A 16,874-nucleotide genomic window follows, 5' to 3' on the forward strand; every position below is an offset into this window, starting at 1 on the left:
TATCGTAGATTAATTGACCGTAGGTGTGTGGGTTTATTTTTTGCTTCTCTATTTTGTTCCATTGATCTGTATGTCTGTTTTTGTTGTTCTCCTGTTTTTAACCATTATATTAAAGCAGTAGATAACAGCATAAAGCAGATTTTAAAAAAGGAGGAAATATTTTTATTTTGATTTCACAGTACTTAGTTGTTAATTAGGTTGAGTATGAGATGCACACTGTATTTTGATACAATCGTAAAAGAAAAATATTTGGATGTCTAGAGATTACTTTTTGGTGAAGAGTGCCCTCTAGTGAACCTTTTCTCTTTATTAAGATTTGCAGTTCTTTGCATCCTCACAGCATTTGTGAAGGCACCTTCAGTTCTCAAGGAATTTAGAAGATAAAACATACACTAAGTAATTGGAGAATAAATTTGATGTGTTATACAAATAAATAAAAGATAGTGTATTATAGACTGTATGTAAAAGAGCTGGGAAAATTCCAGGTAATGAGAAAGTCATTATTCAATATAGCTATTCATGAAAGTATCCCAAAGGAACTATCTTGAGGTGAATTTTGAAGGAAGTTTAAGATTGAGGCATATTGTGGGGAGGAGCATCCTGGGGTCAAAAAAGAAGTTAAGGACAGTGCCAAAAAGGATTAGTGCCAAAAGGGAAAAAGAAATGGTGAAAAAAAGAATTATTCTGGAAAAGATTTAAATTTAATTCGATTTTAAATATTTTATGCAAATGTCCAAACAATTTGTTCATGTACTTAGATACCTTTTTCAGATGTTTGGGAAGGATTCTGCTGGACAGTTGTGGCTTGGGGTCTTTCATGCGGCTGCAGTCAGATATTGGTTGCTGCTTGGGCTAAAATCAGCTGAGGCTCAACTGGACTAGACAGCCACGGTGGCTCACTCACATTGCTGGCAGTTGATGTGCTGTCAGTTGGGAGTGCCCACATGTGGCCTCTTCAGCATGGCGTTTTTAGGATTGTTAGATTTCTTACGTGATGGATGGTTTTCCCCAGAATGAGTATCTAAAGACATCTGTGTGGAAGCTGCATGGCTTTTTATTCTAGCTTCTGAAGTCACATATTATTACTTAAGTTATATTCCATTGGTTGAAGCAGTCATAAGCCTGTCCAAATTCAAAGGAAAGGGATATAGACCCCATCTCTCAATGGAAGGTGTGTCAGAGAATTTTGGACCTGTGTTATAAAACTTCATTTACTTTCAAAACTTTCCTGCCTCCTTGAAGAGTTAGGCTCAGCACAGATAAATTTTAATGATTTAGAGAGCAGCCATCCTCTGTATTAAAGTTACCTGTGCATATGCCTGTCTTTTGCGCTTAATTTTCAGTTTCTGTTGTACATGGTTGGTACTTAATGAATATTGTTGGAAAGAATTCTCCTTTCTCTTTATCCTGCTGTTAATGCTTTGGAGCTATTTCACTTCTTATTTGTACCTGGATTACAGAGAATCAGGGAAAGTTATGGGAACTTGTTATTCATGTTTGATGTATTTGATGAAATGGTTGGAAAATGTTAGGAGTACTAACATTTAACATGACACCTTATATTGACTATTTTCTTTCTTGCTGTTCTAAATTGCTAAGTAACTGTAATATAAAATTTTTTTTTTCCCCAAGATGGAGTGGTACTTTGAGCAGTCCTTTTGTGTACTTAAGGTAGGGAAATGGTGTCTTTGCTATTCGTTGTTTAAAAAAAAAAAGAATTCCAAATCATGTGACCTTATGTAAAAGGGGCTTTTCTCCCCAATGAGAACTCATTTGCTCTCTTTGAATATTTTAGCTCATTGTTTCTCATATGGATGTTACTGGAATTTTGGGCACCTTAAATGTATCTAAAGGCTGCTGAAGAGAGTTGCAGTGTTTCAAGTCCCATTTCTGACTCTAGCTGCAGGTTTTCAAGTGGGTTATAAACTGGTATTGAAGACACTGCTCCACTGAAAGATTAGATTACATTTCCAATTTACATACCCTCGGATACAAAAACCAAGTGGTCACTTAGGGTAGGAGCAGTTAGAGTATCTCAGTGTAGCTTCTCCTAGTTTCCAGGATCCATACAGTAGGCACAGAGAACTGCTGATGAGAGAAAGTAGCGTCTCACTGGTGTGTAACTGCCCTTTTATGCTTGGGGCTTACATATATCCTGTTCTGAAAGAACTTAAACTAGCAATTCATATGCTTCTATTTAAGGAAATATTTTCAAATCTTGGCCTTAAATTACTTGCCAAATGACTGGTTTGTTGCATGACCAATTTGCTGAATTTACCAAATTTATTGATATACCGAAAACCTGTTTTTAAAACTATTTTTGAGATTGATAGCAAGTAATTTATATTGGATAAGATAGTTTTAATAGCTTTTGAAAATTTCTGATCACTTTTTCTGTGTTACGTTTAACATTGTTTTCATAGCAGCGTTTTTAGGAATGTTAAATTTGTCAAAAGCTGATAATCATAGGGTGGTTGGTTAATTGTCATAAATATGTTTAATATTAGAAAAGTATATTTTTATAGTTAGTAACCAAAATATCGGTACTAATCAGTATGATTGGTACTTAGAACATGAAAAGCATTCAATATAAATATGAAATTGCTGAAAAAGTATTATAAATAATCTCATTAATATGAAATACCAAATCTTGAATACTAATTATTGGAAATATAAAATTAATATTTTAGAAATTAAGTCTGATAAGCCATTTGAAACACTGGTGAGAGAATAGAAAAATGCCTATGGACTGGAAGAATATAGAATGCGCAAACGGATGCAAACACAATGTTTTATTACTAGACGTACAGAATTAAGGCAAATGTGTCATTTGAGGAACTGGTGAAAAAAATGTGGTTAATGTTTGAAAAAGTAGAAAATGACATTAAAAAGCATACAGTGGAAGTCAGAAGTAGCTGATACAATTATTTTAGTAAAAGAAAATTTAAAAAATAATTTCTCAGGAAACATTTTATTTTCTTTACAGTTATTATGATGGAATTTTTTTTTTTACAATGAAGATACAATGAAAGAAAAAGATACTGAAAATAGGGTACGGGTATTATATGCTTTTTGACAAAAAAATCCAAATGTTGCCAGTAATAAGAAGAGAGTTCTTTTTCACATAGTATCTTGTGAATGTTTTCCTTCAGAAAGATGTTTTCCTAAAAAAAATTGGAATATGATGAGTAAATTATTAATATTATTAACAGAATGTAGCATCTGTCTAAAATATCGAAGTAGCCTGAGTGCCTCCATTAAGACATTTGATTTTATGATAAAAGCATTAATTTTCAAAGAGCCAATTTTAACATTTAAATGACATCTTAGTTTTCTTATATTTACTTTATTACCACTAGGTGGAGCCCTATGCATACAATTCAAGAGGCATTTCAGAAAGCACATTTACTTGTTTACATTCTATAAGCCTGATACATCAGATGATCAAATACTGTGAGATAACTCATATTTCCGTACTTTGCATTGGTGTGGAAGATTAGATATAATGAAGATAGAAAGTGTGTACCTAAAAAATTTTTTTAGCTATGCTTTTAAGACATAAACATTTTTAAAGACAAATACAAGAATGCTTTTATGCATTCCTCGTTGCTAAAGTTAAAATATGTAAATAAAATCATAGTGTAGCGTAGTCTATCTTTGTTTTTCTTCGCGAAGTTTTAAAGTCATCTCTTCTTTTAAAATTGATTTTGCATCTGATTTTTGTCTGATTAGCATTAAATTTTGCCAGAAGTAAGGTTTTATTGTGCTAAGCTTTTGGAAGTGCTGACTGGACTCTTATATTGAAGTCATTATCTGTATATGGAGCACTAAGTTGCAACCATAGTGGATGTGGGTAGTGGAAAATTTACCGACTTTCTAATGTTCACTCTTTCTGGTTTTGTCATATCTGTGTGTATTTATTTATAGAAACTTGATTAGGCTTGCCAATAGACATTATAAAATCCTGGGGACATTTTGAAAGAAGAAAAAATTATTTTCATTAACATTGTATATTGCTTGAACATTTAGGACAGCAGTATATCTGGCACACTAATTAGATGGATACAACTGTTAACCAACTTAGGATTCAAGGAATGAATAGTGCTGAATGGTATTTCCTTTCTTGCCCTGCAAGTCAGAATTTCAAAGAATAATGATTATCATTCAAAGACATAAAAAGGAAAAAGAAAAATAGATTTTTCAGAGTCCCTTCAGCTGAGGTTAGCTGAGTACCAGGCCCTCAGTTTTCTCTGCTTCATACTTTGTTCCTCCTTATTTTCTTGCGTTTGTAATTTAATACTGCCTAACAATTAGCTATGCCTCAGTTCTCATCCCCTTTTTCTGTTCGTTGGATGATTTCACCTGATGGGTGCAACAGTGCACATCAGGGATTCCCTACTGAGTCATTCTCAATTGTTGATCTTCAAAGGTGATCTGGTTAGTTGCTATGCTGGTAACTTCTCTGCATTCTCATGCTGCTTATCACCATTTCTGATTGGAGAGGCTGTCTAAAATAATGGTTAAGAGCACTGGCTTTGGAACTAGGTAGACCTGGGGTTAAATCTTGGTCCCACTACTCTGTTACTTTGGACTTAAAGTCTTAATCTTCCCAAACTACATTTGTAAATTGGGATGCTAACAGTATCTACATCATTAAGCTGTAGTGAATACTAATGAGATAATGCATGTAAATCACCTAATAGTGAGTACTTGGTCGTGTGTTACTGTTTTTTTTGTAGTTTAAGCCAGAAGCAGCAGAATATGACTCCTCTTTAGTCCACTAAGTCTCTGGGGAATTGTTGGCAGGGGGTGCCCATCTTCTTTGCTTCTCTCCATATCCGTCTCCCTCCACCTTCTCACCAGATTATCTCTATAATTAAGCATAGATCCCTTCAGAGAGAAGATTGATAATTCTTGCTATGCAAAAAATCTTGGGATGAGAATTGCTTTTCTTTTCTTCCTTTTTCCAGTGTTCTATACATACCCACCTTTTCTCCCTTCCTGCCTCTCTCTATTCACTTAGCTGTTTGTTATTGGCTTTATTGGCAAATTTTAAATTACTTTTGACTTTACTTTTCATGAGAGTGGGTAGAGGGTTAAATCAACTACATGTCGTGATTAATGCCTTTTTTGAGTACTTGCATTTGGCTTTTAGATTTGTGTTGCATCTATTAAATTAAGAAAGGCAGAACTATGAACTTTCTAGGGTTCTTTTCAGGACCCTAGAATATTCTATCATTTGGTGAATTTTGGATTCTGGCACTTGCCGGGTCATTCTTCAATACTTTCTTTAAATGTAATTCATTTCTGTGATTTAGAACATTCCTTTATCTCGACTTCATTTCTGTGTACTCTGCTCAGAATGATCTCGTTGATATGGATTGTGGTTGACAAGTGGCTGTATCAGCTTGGAGTGCAGCTTGTACTCAGGACTGGAATGGCAGATGGTTGCCAAGGGTCAGGAGAGACTTATCAGTAGGCAGATCAAGACCTACTCTTCCTTCTCATTCACAGTACTAATTCTTTAATGTTATTTTTATTTCCTGTATTGGGACTTACCATTCTATTTTAATAGCAGAAGGCATGGAATGTAAATAGTTCACCCATTTCAGGTTTTGGTTTTCTGTTAATGGATGGTGGGTATTACATATGTCATGATATTGTTTTTCTCCATACTAATAACATCAGTAGGAAAAAAGGTGTTCACCTGCTATAATAGTTACACTGCTATTAAATGTTTTAATATATATGCTGTAATATATGTATTATATTCCTATATATGTTTGTATATATATAAATAGATGCTGTGATAGATGCACTGGCAGTGTTCTGAATCACTATAAAGCAGGAGTAGTTTTTAAAGCTCTAGAGAATAAATTGGAAAGGTACACTAAGACTTGGACTTTAAGAACTTTCTAAAATAAACTGATGAGGATGAGTATAATTTTTGTGACTTTCTGTTTGAATTAAGAAAAAAAAAATCCCACAAGGACTCAGAGGCAAAGAATATACAAATCAATTTTCACTGCAAAGTAAAGGAGCTGCTACAGTGGAGGATTACTGGACTGAATGTCAATATTATGACATAGTATGAGTGTGTTTCATGTTTGGTAATTGCAATCATTGTTGCTTTTGTTGTGGTCATCCATGTACAATCCTTGATGTCAGTCTGTTTATCTCTTGTAAAAATAAAATACAGTGTGTGTGTGTGTGTGTGTGTGTGTGTGTGTGTGTGTGAAAAAAAAAAAAAAGAACTTTCTAAAATAAAATAGACTTATGGGAAATAACTATTGTTTCTCTTCTTTCTTTTTATTTATATGTCATTGTTATTTTTTAAAGAGATAACAGTATTGCCTTTGCACTCACAAAAGGAGTCAAACTTTCCTTTGGAGTGACATTGTAGTAGGGCAGTCCTGAAATACCTCTTGCTAGTTTTTTGCTACAATGCTACAACAGTAATAGAAAAAAAAAAAAAGAGCCGGTTCTTTTGGTATTTTCTGTTTACTACCTGGTATTTTAAAAGCCAGATAAATATCAAACTTTTGTTAAAATATGTTAAAAATGATCTTAGAAATGCATATATATACATTACTTAAAGAAATATAATACTTGTTCACAATTATGAAATAAAAATTTGTTTATAGCACACCAGGGTCAGTTAAATAAATTTCCTCTTGCACACAAATTTTCCTTTGGTATAATGTTGTTTGTTTAATTAAGAGTTCTTGTTAACTGTATGTGTTAATTATAGGAAAAGCATGAGATGGGAATTCTGGTACTGCCTCAGTCACTCACTAACTAGGCGACACTGGGCAACTCATTTACCATTTCTATGCCTGTTTCCTCATTTGTAAAAAGGAGGCAATGATATTTTCTCTGGTGTGGTGTAAGAAATAAATGAAACATTAGATGTAAAAATTATAAAAGTCCCTATACAATTGTCAGGTATTGGGGTAGTAAACTACTACAGCATGGGTAATTGAGTGTTAGCTATTTGATATTTGCAGCCAGTACTTAATTATTCAGCAGATGGTTCACTTATTTAACAAGGATTTGGTTGTCTCTTATGTGCATACTATGATAGTAGCCAGTGTATATTGAGCACTTACTATGTGTCAGTTATTGTGCTAAGAGTTTTTCATATGTTTACTAATTTAATCCTCATAACACTCTGATGTAGATACTTTTTTAAATCCCTATTTTATTGTTGAGAGAATTTGGATTTAGAAAAGTTGGTTGGCTTAGCTGAGGTTGAACAGCTAGTGAGTGTCCTTTTTGATTCCATCCATCCATCTGTCCATCTATCAATTATTTATTGACCATCTGCTACATGGTAGGCTCTATTCTAGGGCTGGGTGTACAACAGGGAACAAAACAAACAGAAACTCTCTGCCCTCCTGCAACTTACATTCCAGTGAGCAAAGACAGAAAATAAATAAAAGTGTGAAATAGAGAGTATATTCAATAGTGGTAAGAGTGATGCAGTGACAAAGTAAATTCCTTTATTTTAGAAAAAAAAAAAGCAGGAAGAGGAATTGTGTGTGTGTGTTTATAATGTGGATATTGTGGCCGGAAAGGGCTTCATCAAGAAGGAGACCCAGAAACCTGAAGGAGGAGAGGGAGACAGCCATGCGTGAGAAATGTGATCCAGCTAGAGGAAACAGCATGTGCAAAGCATAGGACAGGAATGTGCTTGTGGTGTTTCAGGAACCACAAGGAGGCCAGTGTTGCTGGCGTGGAATAAGTAAAGTATTAGGAAGTGAGGTCATTGTGATAATATGGGGCAGAATTATGTCGGGCTTTATAGGCTGCTGTAAGAAAAATAGGGTTTTGAGCAGAAGAGAGACATGGGGTCTGACTTATATTTTAGTGGGATTATTTTGTCTACTTTGTTGAGAACAGACTGAAGGGAAACAAGGGTGGAATCAAGGAGACTGGTTAGGGAGCTGTTGGCAGTAATCTAGGCAAGACAAGTTGTTGGCTTAGTGCAGGGTGATACCAGTGGAGGTAGTGAGATGTGGCTGGATTGTTTTGGTGGGGAGGTGAGAGAAGAGAATAGTCAGGGATGATTTCAAGATTTTTTTGCCTGAACAACTAGAATAATGGAGTTTACTAAGATGAGGGAAGGCTGTGGGAGGACCAGGGTTTGGGGAAGAAGATAGGAATTCATTTTGGACATATTTGAGATGCTTATCAGATATCCAGTTGGAGTGATGCATGAGTTTGAAGTTCAAGGGAGAGGTCAGGCCTAGAACTATAAATTTGGGAGGTGTCAGAGTGTTTATGGAATTTAAAACTCCAATTCTAGGTGAGATCTAGAGACAGTATAGGTAGAAAAGAGAAGATATCCAAGATCAGAGCCTAGTTCTAGCTTAGCTCTTGAAGGCCCAAGTTCTTAATGATTGCAACCTTATATTGCTGTGTCTAGTGTTATAATAGGTACTCACTAAAAATCTGCCACATGGAGGCTGCCCTCAAGAAGCTTATGGTCTTTGTGGAGAAACACAATATATGACATATACTTGAAACATTTAAGTTACAATGTAAAGAAATATTTGTATATAACGTGTCAGAGTGAGCAGACTGACTTTTCATCTGTCCTACAGATGAAAAGATTACTTGGCATGGAAATGATTGAAAAAGGCCTGCTGGAGGAAATGGGACTTGAACTGAACCTCAAACCATGGGCAACAGATGGGGGTGCACATTTTTGGGAGGTCCCCAAGACTGCTTTCAGGTTCAGTATGGTCCAGTGGTTAAAACTCTGTGCTCCCAACTCAGGGAGTCCGGGTTTGATCCCTGGTTGGGGAACTAAGATCCCACATACCGCAACTAAGCCTGTGCGCCGCAACTAGAGAAGCCCGCGCACCGCAACGAAAACCCAGTGCAGCCTAAATAAATAAATAAAATAATAATAATTTAAAAAAAGATACAGATTAAAATTAACAACAGGAGAAGACACATCAGGCAGGATCTAGGAGAGTTCCAGCAGGGAGCTTCCAATTGTCCTTTCCTACTGGAGTCATGTGGACAGCACTTATTTACCCCAGCAATGATGCATGGTAACAGTCATGGAGTATTACTAACCAGGGAAGCTCTCCCAAGCCATGGTGTCTTTTACTGGGGGTTGGTCCCATAGTCACGGCTGACTGCCTGAGTTGTTGACCTTAATCTTCAGCCCCTCCAGAGCTCATACCATGTGGCCCCATGCCCCCATCAACTGTAAATCACATTGTAAGTCACATTGTTAGCTTAGACTATTTGGCATTGCCCAAGGCGCCCAAGTAAACAAAGGCATCTATCAGGCAGGACATTCCAAAGGCTAACTGCCCAGGAGTTGGGGGCAAGGGCCAAACCTTTTTTTGGGCAAGGTTAATCCTTTCCTGCATGGTGGATGGGGAAGTCCCTCAATGTGGAGACAGCAGGAGCTAAGATACAGTAGGAGTGCAAACATCATGTTTAGAGAACATTGGGGTGATTGCAATATGGCCTTGTACTTGGGAATATGAACTCTGGAGCCAGATTACCAGGATTCATATCCCATATTCATGTTCGTTCCACAACTAGCAACTAGCTGTCACTTGCTAGTTGTGGAATTTATGACAGTTACATAATCTGTAACTTATCTGTAAATTAGCAAGGGTAATAACAATACTACGTTACAGGCTTGTTATGAGGATTAAAGAGTTAATATGTAAAGCAGTCAGAATATGTCCTGACACAGTAAATGCTGTAGAAATCAGGAGTTTGTTCATTCATTCCTTCATCATTCACTTAGTGATTCTTTTTTGAGCACTAGTATGTTGAAGACTCATCTCCTGAGTCTCAGACTTTTATTTCCAGATGCCTAGTGATGTATCTAGAGGGCTTGTGGCTCTTTAAATATTAACATGTTCAAAAAGAAATTAAGTATTTTCCACCCAAATTATTTCTGTTAATGTCAGTACTATCAACCTAGTTTGTTTGTTCAGAGATTTTATTTTAAGATATCAGCTCTTGCAGAGATTAGGCTTAATAAAGAGTAAATTTTGGTGAACTGGGAAGTTAATGTTACCTTTCTTTTTGTATATATACAGGTCTGTGTATGATGACCAACCAAATGCACACAAGAAGTTTATGGAAAAGTTAGATGCTTGTATCCGTAATCATGACAAGGAAATTGAAAAGATGTGTAATTTTCATCATCAGGGTTTTGTAGATGCTATTACAGAACTCCTTAAAGTAAGGACTGATGCAGAAAAACTGAAGGTAAGGAATAGTTAAAATTCTATTTACCTTTGCTCTCAAATTACTCAAGTATTAGTTTATAGTGCATATTTACAAATCATTATTAAATGCACTATTTTTAACAAGTGGATTAGTGTACATATTTGGGAATGCTCCAATAATACAGTTGTCATGCTAATGACAGGAGTAATCTCTTTTTTTTTTTTTTTTTGTAAACCAAGTAATGCATTGACTTAACAGGATTTCTTTCCATGCAGGGAATTGAACTCTAAAAATTCACACAATGAAAGGCCTCATTTGGAGTTTTAGAGCTAGCTCTAAAGTGACAATTAGTACAATATTGATAAAAAACTATCTTCTGAAAACTTGTAAAAACTTACTATAAATGATTGTGTTCTCAAAATTATTTAATAATAGTGAAACTGTTTTTTGGTTTTTTTTCTTAGTTTAATAGCAATGTGTAGTTTTCTTAAGGAAAGTTGGTCTACATTTTCTGCCACACAGCAAAAACAGTATTTATTAAATGAGACCTGGATTTGTTCTGTCAGAATACAAAATATTTAGTTATAAGAATTGTCCTATTTATCTTTCTTTACATTTGGAGAGCTTAGCAGCCAGAACGACCCTGGTTCACCAGAGGTTATGATTAGAAAACCATTATATAAAGGATATTCAGATAACAAGAGACCAAATACAGCATCAATGAGGTCACTGAGCATCTTTGTTCAGAAATTAATGAGATTTTTAATAAACCAGAATGTGCTTCCTTACTATGATGACCTAATGAGTCACTTAATATGTGGGAAAATTTGAGGTTGAGCTTTGCCTGCACCTGCAGCATTAAAATGTTGCTGTGGATTGAGATTTCCGTGTTTGATGTTAATCAACCACCCAGTGTTTGCATTCAGCAAAGTATGAATGTTTAATTACCATAAAATGCAATCACCATTTCCTACAGACAGTGAATGGCACATAGACCTCATTGAAGTTATCAAAAAGGGACCAGTGGTCAACTGGGTCAGTGATTTGAATTGTTTTACAGACTTAGGGAAGCAAGTAAAGTTCAAAAATCTAGATTAAATTTGAGAAGTTTGCCACAGAATCTGTTAAAAAGAACTGTCATAAGTAATTGAAGTTAACAAAAGCCCTTTTCAATCAAAAGTTCAAGTTCAAGCTGTAGAGTTAATTTGAATTTGCATTTCTTTGTTCTAAGTTTCTCATGAAGCATGATCTGATTACAAGGGTGAGCAGTTACATCAGGGCAGTTTTATGCGTATTTGTCTAACTAAGGTGAAATTATTTTTAAGGTGCAAGTTACTGATACCAACCGAAGATTTCAAGATGCTGGAAAGGAGGTGAGAAAATGATACATTTTTTTGTGTATTCAATATGTGGATGCAATTTAACTGTTCATTTTAAAATATGGACATTTCTTCTTTTTAAGGTGATAGTCCAAACAGAAGATATTATTCGATGTAGAATTCAGCAGAGGAATATTACAACTGTAGTAGAAAAATTGCAGTTATGCCTTCCAGGTAAGTTAAACTTGTCTATAATGTAACGTTCAGCTTGGTGAAATTGTAATTTAATGGTAGTGTATAGTCATTATTCATTATAGGTATTACAGATTACTTGGTGATTGTCCCCCCCCCCCCAAAGCCCATGGTATTCTTTCTTATCTATTTTATTCCCTGAATTTTCATGGTTTTCCTCCTTATTATAAGGCCCCTATTTGATGATCTGTCACATCAGTCTCCTAGAACAACCTCTACCTTTCCATTTCCTTTCTGCCTAGTTTGCCTTTTGTCCCTCCCCAACCCACCCCCTGCCTTTTTTCCCCTCAGAATACTTTCCCATGGAGAGAGTGTCTTTTGATTACATTTTCTTTCATTTTCCTAATTTGCCTAATTTTTTTACCTTTAATTTTCCATTCTTTTCTTTTTGTCCCTTAAGCAGGTTTGTCTTTGGTCACAATTTCATTTTGCTAATAAGAAAACATCCAAAAGTGCTAGATCTTTTCCCTTTTTCGGTCTTGCCTTTCCTCTTATATTTTGGGAAGACTGACTTTTTAGGTTTCTGAGTTTCTGGTGTCTCTGTTAGGGCTCACATATTACTGGGACATCAAATAAATTCTGAAGAAACTAACCAGTACTTTCTTTACCTGGATATGCCCTGTTCAAACAAAAGGAAACAGGTATATGACATCCTTTTTTAATATAGTAAGCTAAATCTCAGTGTCCCATTTTTTAACTTATTTATTTTTTTTTGGAAGGAACCCAAACCTCCATATCCAGGACAATAGAATAAGGTGCTTTGTATAATATTTATATAATGTAAATTTAGCTTAGACTACAAATTATATAAACTGTTAGCATATTTTATTAGCTAAAAAAATTGTTTTCTGACTTGTGAGAATAAAGCTTTTCTTTTTTGTTTTAGAGTCACTGAAATTCTGCTCATCTTAATTTCTAATGGACCAGGGATATGTGCACATTAACTTTGAGTAAATAAAATGTCTGCTTATTATGTTAGGTTTTAGGGTTGAGAAACCTATTTCCTTATAGTAATGCTTAATAATACCTCTTTGTCACCATCAGATACACTGAAATAGTCATGAACACAGCCTCTAGGTTTGAATGCTTTGTCCCTGAATGGTAATAAGCCTAAAAAATTGGGTACTGATGGAATAAGAAAGAGTAAATTCAGCTTATTCAACCCTAGTGGGCTATTTGAAATAGAGAAATAAAGGGAAGTAGAAGTTAGGTTTTTTTTTTACTGCTACTGTCTTTGCTCTCAAGGCTGGACAGCAAATCTGAGTTCATGTCAACATTGTGTTCTTAATAGCCACATCGAGAACTACCTCCTTTCCTCCATCTATCCTTCTATCTAATTATACACTCATACATACTTTTTTGTGTCAGGCATTATGGTAGATATTGGAAATATAAAGTTGAAAATGATACAGTCCCAGCTCTGAAGGGTCCCACCATCTAATGTGAATAAAGACAAGTAAGCCATTACTGTACAACTGCCTAACTCCTCCTTAGATTAAGAGGAGTATGAGAGGATATAAGAAGTCACAGGGTAAACAATGCATTTTCCTGGTGTATTAGTTAATTATTTTTGAGGAAAGCATTATTTTTATATGAAAACAATATGGAAATAATATAAGGTAGATGTGAAATTTACATGAATTGTTGAGCTAAAGCAGGAGACTTCAAAGAAAGTTTATACTTGTAGCAGCAGTTTTTTAGTCTCTTTCCTAGGTTATGTGTTCACTGTAACGCTTTGGTTGGAAAATGTGAGATATATTGCATTGCAGTAAAGGGACTTTGATAGAGATATACATAGGGTCTGCAGAGTTAGGGCTGGTTCATTATAGCCACCATTGCAGTTTTTATGGTTTTTCAGGCAGTTAAACAATATCTTTTGTGAACCTGAAGCCCCCTAGGGAGTTCAGCCATAAGACTGTAAAAAATCTGAAAAAAAAATGTGTCTATCTCTCTTGTCTAGGAAAATGTGAGCTGACTTGATGATCTAACAGTAATTTACCTACTTTATACTTTGAAATTTTACTAAGGATGAATGGTAATCTACATCATTGCATTAAAACCTTTTTGGTGGCAGTGTGTCTTCTTGCTGAAGCTTATAACAATTTTATTGAATAATTGTATTTCTGAACCTTCGATGGAAATGATAAAACAAATATAGATACTTTGCTATGTTTATTTATGCCTTTATTATAATTTACTCTCCGCTGTAAACTTTTGAGTTTTTTCTTTCTCTGTGCGTTCGGTGTAAAATTTTGTTTAGTGAGCTATAACACAGTTGCGTTATTTTATTTGGTATATTGAATCAAAATGAATTAATCTCACTGTTGCTCAACTTTCTCTCTCAAATAACTAAAATCCAAACTTCCACTTCCACTGCAGGAAGAGATATTAGTAAGTTTCTGATTAGGATAATTGTTACTAGGTTGATGTCTCAGTTATAGGTGTCAGCATGTACAAGTATTCTCAGTTCAATATAATGTATTAACTTATATAACATAATGTTCAATATATATAGAAATTAAAATGTTTTCATTTAATTGAAGTATAAAATTTTATTTGAAAATATAAGCCTAAATCAAGGCACAGAGAAAATTACCGAATTTATATGTTCTTCCCTGCTTTAATTATTTTCATCTCTCAAAATTTTTTTTTATTTTGAAAGCTAAAATAAGTTATATTTTTTAATGCAGTGCTGGAAATGTACAGTAAGTTGAAAGAACAGATGAGTGCAAAAAGGTGAGTTGTTTTCTTTCCTAATTGTTTTTAATAAGAGTTTTTTTTCCTATTACTGAGAGCATAGATGAAATTACTGTAAATTACAGTGAATCATCTGAAGTTTTGCTTTTCTGTGTTTAACTATTCTTTGTTAATGCAATTTGCCCATCAGGATCATTCAATAAAGCAGTCCTTAGCCATTTATTTGTGGATCCTTGTCCTTTGTAATTGATATCAGAGATTGATAATATTGATGAAGAACAAATAGACAACTGAACAGGAATGAAAAAATATTGATTAACTTAACAACACGTTAGCATTGCATACAGTCAAAGGCTAAGTGTGTACTTTGTGAAAGCAAAGTGTGGGTAGTTACATTTTGACAATCTGGGCTAGTGTAGTTCATGTTCTCTTTTATAATACACATGAATACATGACAGATGAAAGATAAAGTAATTTAAAGTAGTTTATGAATTGCTGTAGGAGCATTAGATGTAATTATGTTTAAAATGTTTTAAAGATGAACAATTTTAAATTACGTAGAAAAGTTAGAATGAGATGTGCTTGAAATAGGGAAATAATCATTTCTTGTTTATTAATAACTGCTTAATTATCACATTGCAGTATATGCAAATCTATACTCAGATTTGTGTATGTCCTGCTTCATAGTGCTTTACATTGAATTTTATTGGTCTTTACCAATTGGTAGTAATTAGGATGATTTTGTTCCTTCCTAATACATGAGCCATAATCTGTTCTGAAAGAGTCTTTTATTTTATGTGTATATTATAAATTTATTGTATTTTATCTATCAAAGTTGTGCATCCTCATATTTTAAATACAATAACAGTTAATAGTTATGTGTGTTAGTGGCAAAAAAAAAAACCAGACATCACCTTCCCTTTTTGCCATTCACCATTCCTCCTTCCTAGGGGCAAAAACCTTTACCTCTTTTAAGAAATTATTTTGGTATTTACATTTATGTCATTAAATAACTAACTTTTACTATTACATCTCTATTTTCAAGCTTGGGGCATTATATATTTCTTCAGATATTTCATAATCTAATATTTATATCTAAATTTACCCAGTTGTCCCCCAAATGTCTTATATCTTCTTTTCCTTCCTGAAATATTGGTTAGTATGTATTTTTTTGTCCCTGTAATCTAGAATAGTCTTTCCACTTTTCTTTGTTTTTCATGAAAAACAAAGAAAAGGTTAGTTGTCTTGTAGACCAGGGCATTTTGGATTTGTTTGATCATTCTCTCATGATTAGATGCAGGTTACATGTTTTTGGCATGAGTACAACATAAGTGGTATTGTGTATGACATCAGAAGGTATATGCTATCAGATTATCTCTAGGTTATCCTAAATTTGATCATTTGCTTAAGGGGATGGCTATCAGATTTCTTAAGAAAAGGTATATTTTTCTCTTTGCAATTAATAAGTAATCTGTGGGGGGTGATATTTTGAGTCTTGTTTCTTGACAATCTTTCACCCAGTGGTTTTAGGATTTTTATTTTAGTCACTTATCACATTGGGGTTACAAAATGGTGATTTTTATACTTCTTTCATTCCTTTAACATTTATTAGCTGGCTTTTTTATGTAAAGAACTTTTCCTCTTTTTAGCTCTTTGTTTTTCTGATTATCACTATGGACTCACAGATTTTTAAAAAATAAATGAGTTATAATCTGTAATTCTCTTTATTCTTTTTGATGCACAAATTGTCCCCAGTTTGGCTAGGGGAACCCCTTAAGCCAGTTCCTGTGTCCTCATTTGTCTTTGAGTGCTTTCTTGCTTATCATACAATGAGTAAGATGTTCCAGACTCATGTTGTACTTTTCTTGCCCTAGATCTGGAGCCATCCTCCAAAGTACAGCTCCTTTTAGTGAGTAATGGTATTTAGAAACTAAGATCTGCATCTGCATGCTAGGTAGGCTTATTATATAACACACACACACACACACACACACACACATACACACACACACACACACACACTCTATCTTTCATGCCCTCCAGCTTCCACGTTTGCCATTGAGAAGTTTGAAGTCATTCTGATTTCTCATCCATAGTTTGTGACCCACGTTTTCTCTCTTTTAGATTCTTCTCTTTGTCATCTGTGGTCTGTAATTTCCTGGTGTGAGCTTTGATGTGGGTGGGTCTGTTTACTTCCATTGTGCTGGGTACTTAGTGAACCTACTTTTTTTTTTAAGTGAAAGTGAGTTTATTTGAAAAATTTTTTTTAGTTTTATAAATTATTTATTTATGGCTGCGTTGGGTCTTCATTTCTGTGCACGGGCTTCCTCTAGTTGCGGTGAGTGGGGGCTGCCCTTCGTTGCGGTGCGCGGGCTTCTCATTGTGGTGGCTTCTTTT

The 16,874-nt window shown here is 34.6% G+C and overlaps 1 protein-coding gene across 14 annotated transcripts in view; it reads left to right on the forward strand.

Moving 5' to 3' along the window:
• EXOC6 (exocyst complex component 6) overlaps nt 1–16,874 on the forward strand; it is a 208,527-nt gene that overhangs the window by 40,801 nt on the left and 150,852 nt on the right. For 7 of the 14 annotated variants that reach the window (XM_082339423.1, XM_082339430.1, XM_082339432.1 and 4 more), the window contains exons 2-6: nt 8,607–8,737; nt 10,077–10,248; nt 11,535–11,582; nt 11,672–11,762; nt 14,471–14,516. In XM_082339423.1, the coding sequence (XP_082195549.1) occupies nt 8,607–8,737; nt 10,077–10,248; nt 11,535–11,582; nt 11,672–11,762; nt 14,471–14,516 (488 nt within the window). The remainder of the gene's footprint in view (nt 1–8,606; nt 8,738–10,076; nt 10,249–11,534; nt 11,583–11,671; nt 11,763–14,470; nt 14,517–16,874) is intronic. The other 7 variants (XM_082339429.1, XM_082339433.1, XM_082339436.1 and 4 more) reach the window with 1 other exon arrangement.

Source organism: Balaenoptera borealis (genome assembly GCF_965194805.1).
Source record: "Balaenoptera borealis genome assembly, chromosome: 10".
In the NCBI taxonomy this organism is placed as follows: domain Eukaryota; kingdom Metazoa; phylum Chordata; class Mammalia; order Artiodactyla; family Balaenopteridae; genus Balaenoptera; species Balaenoptera borealis.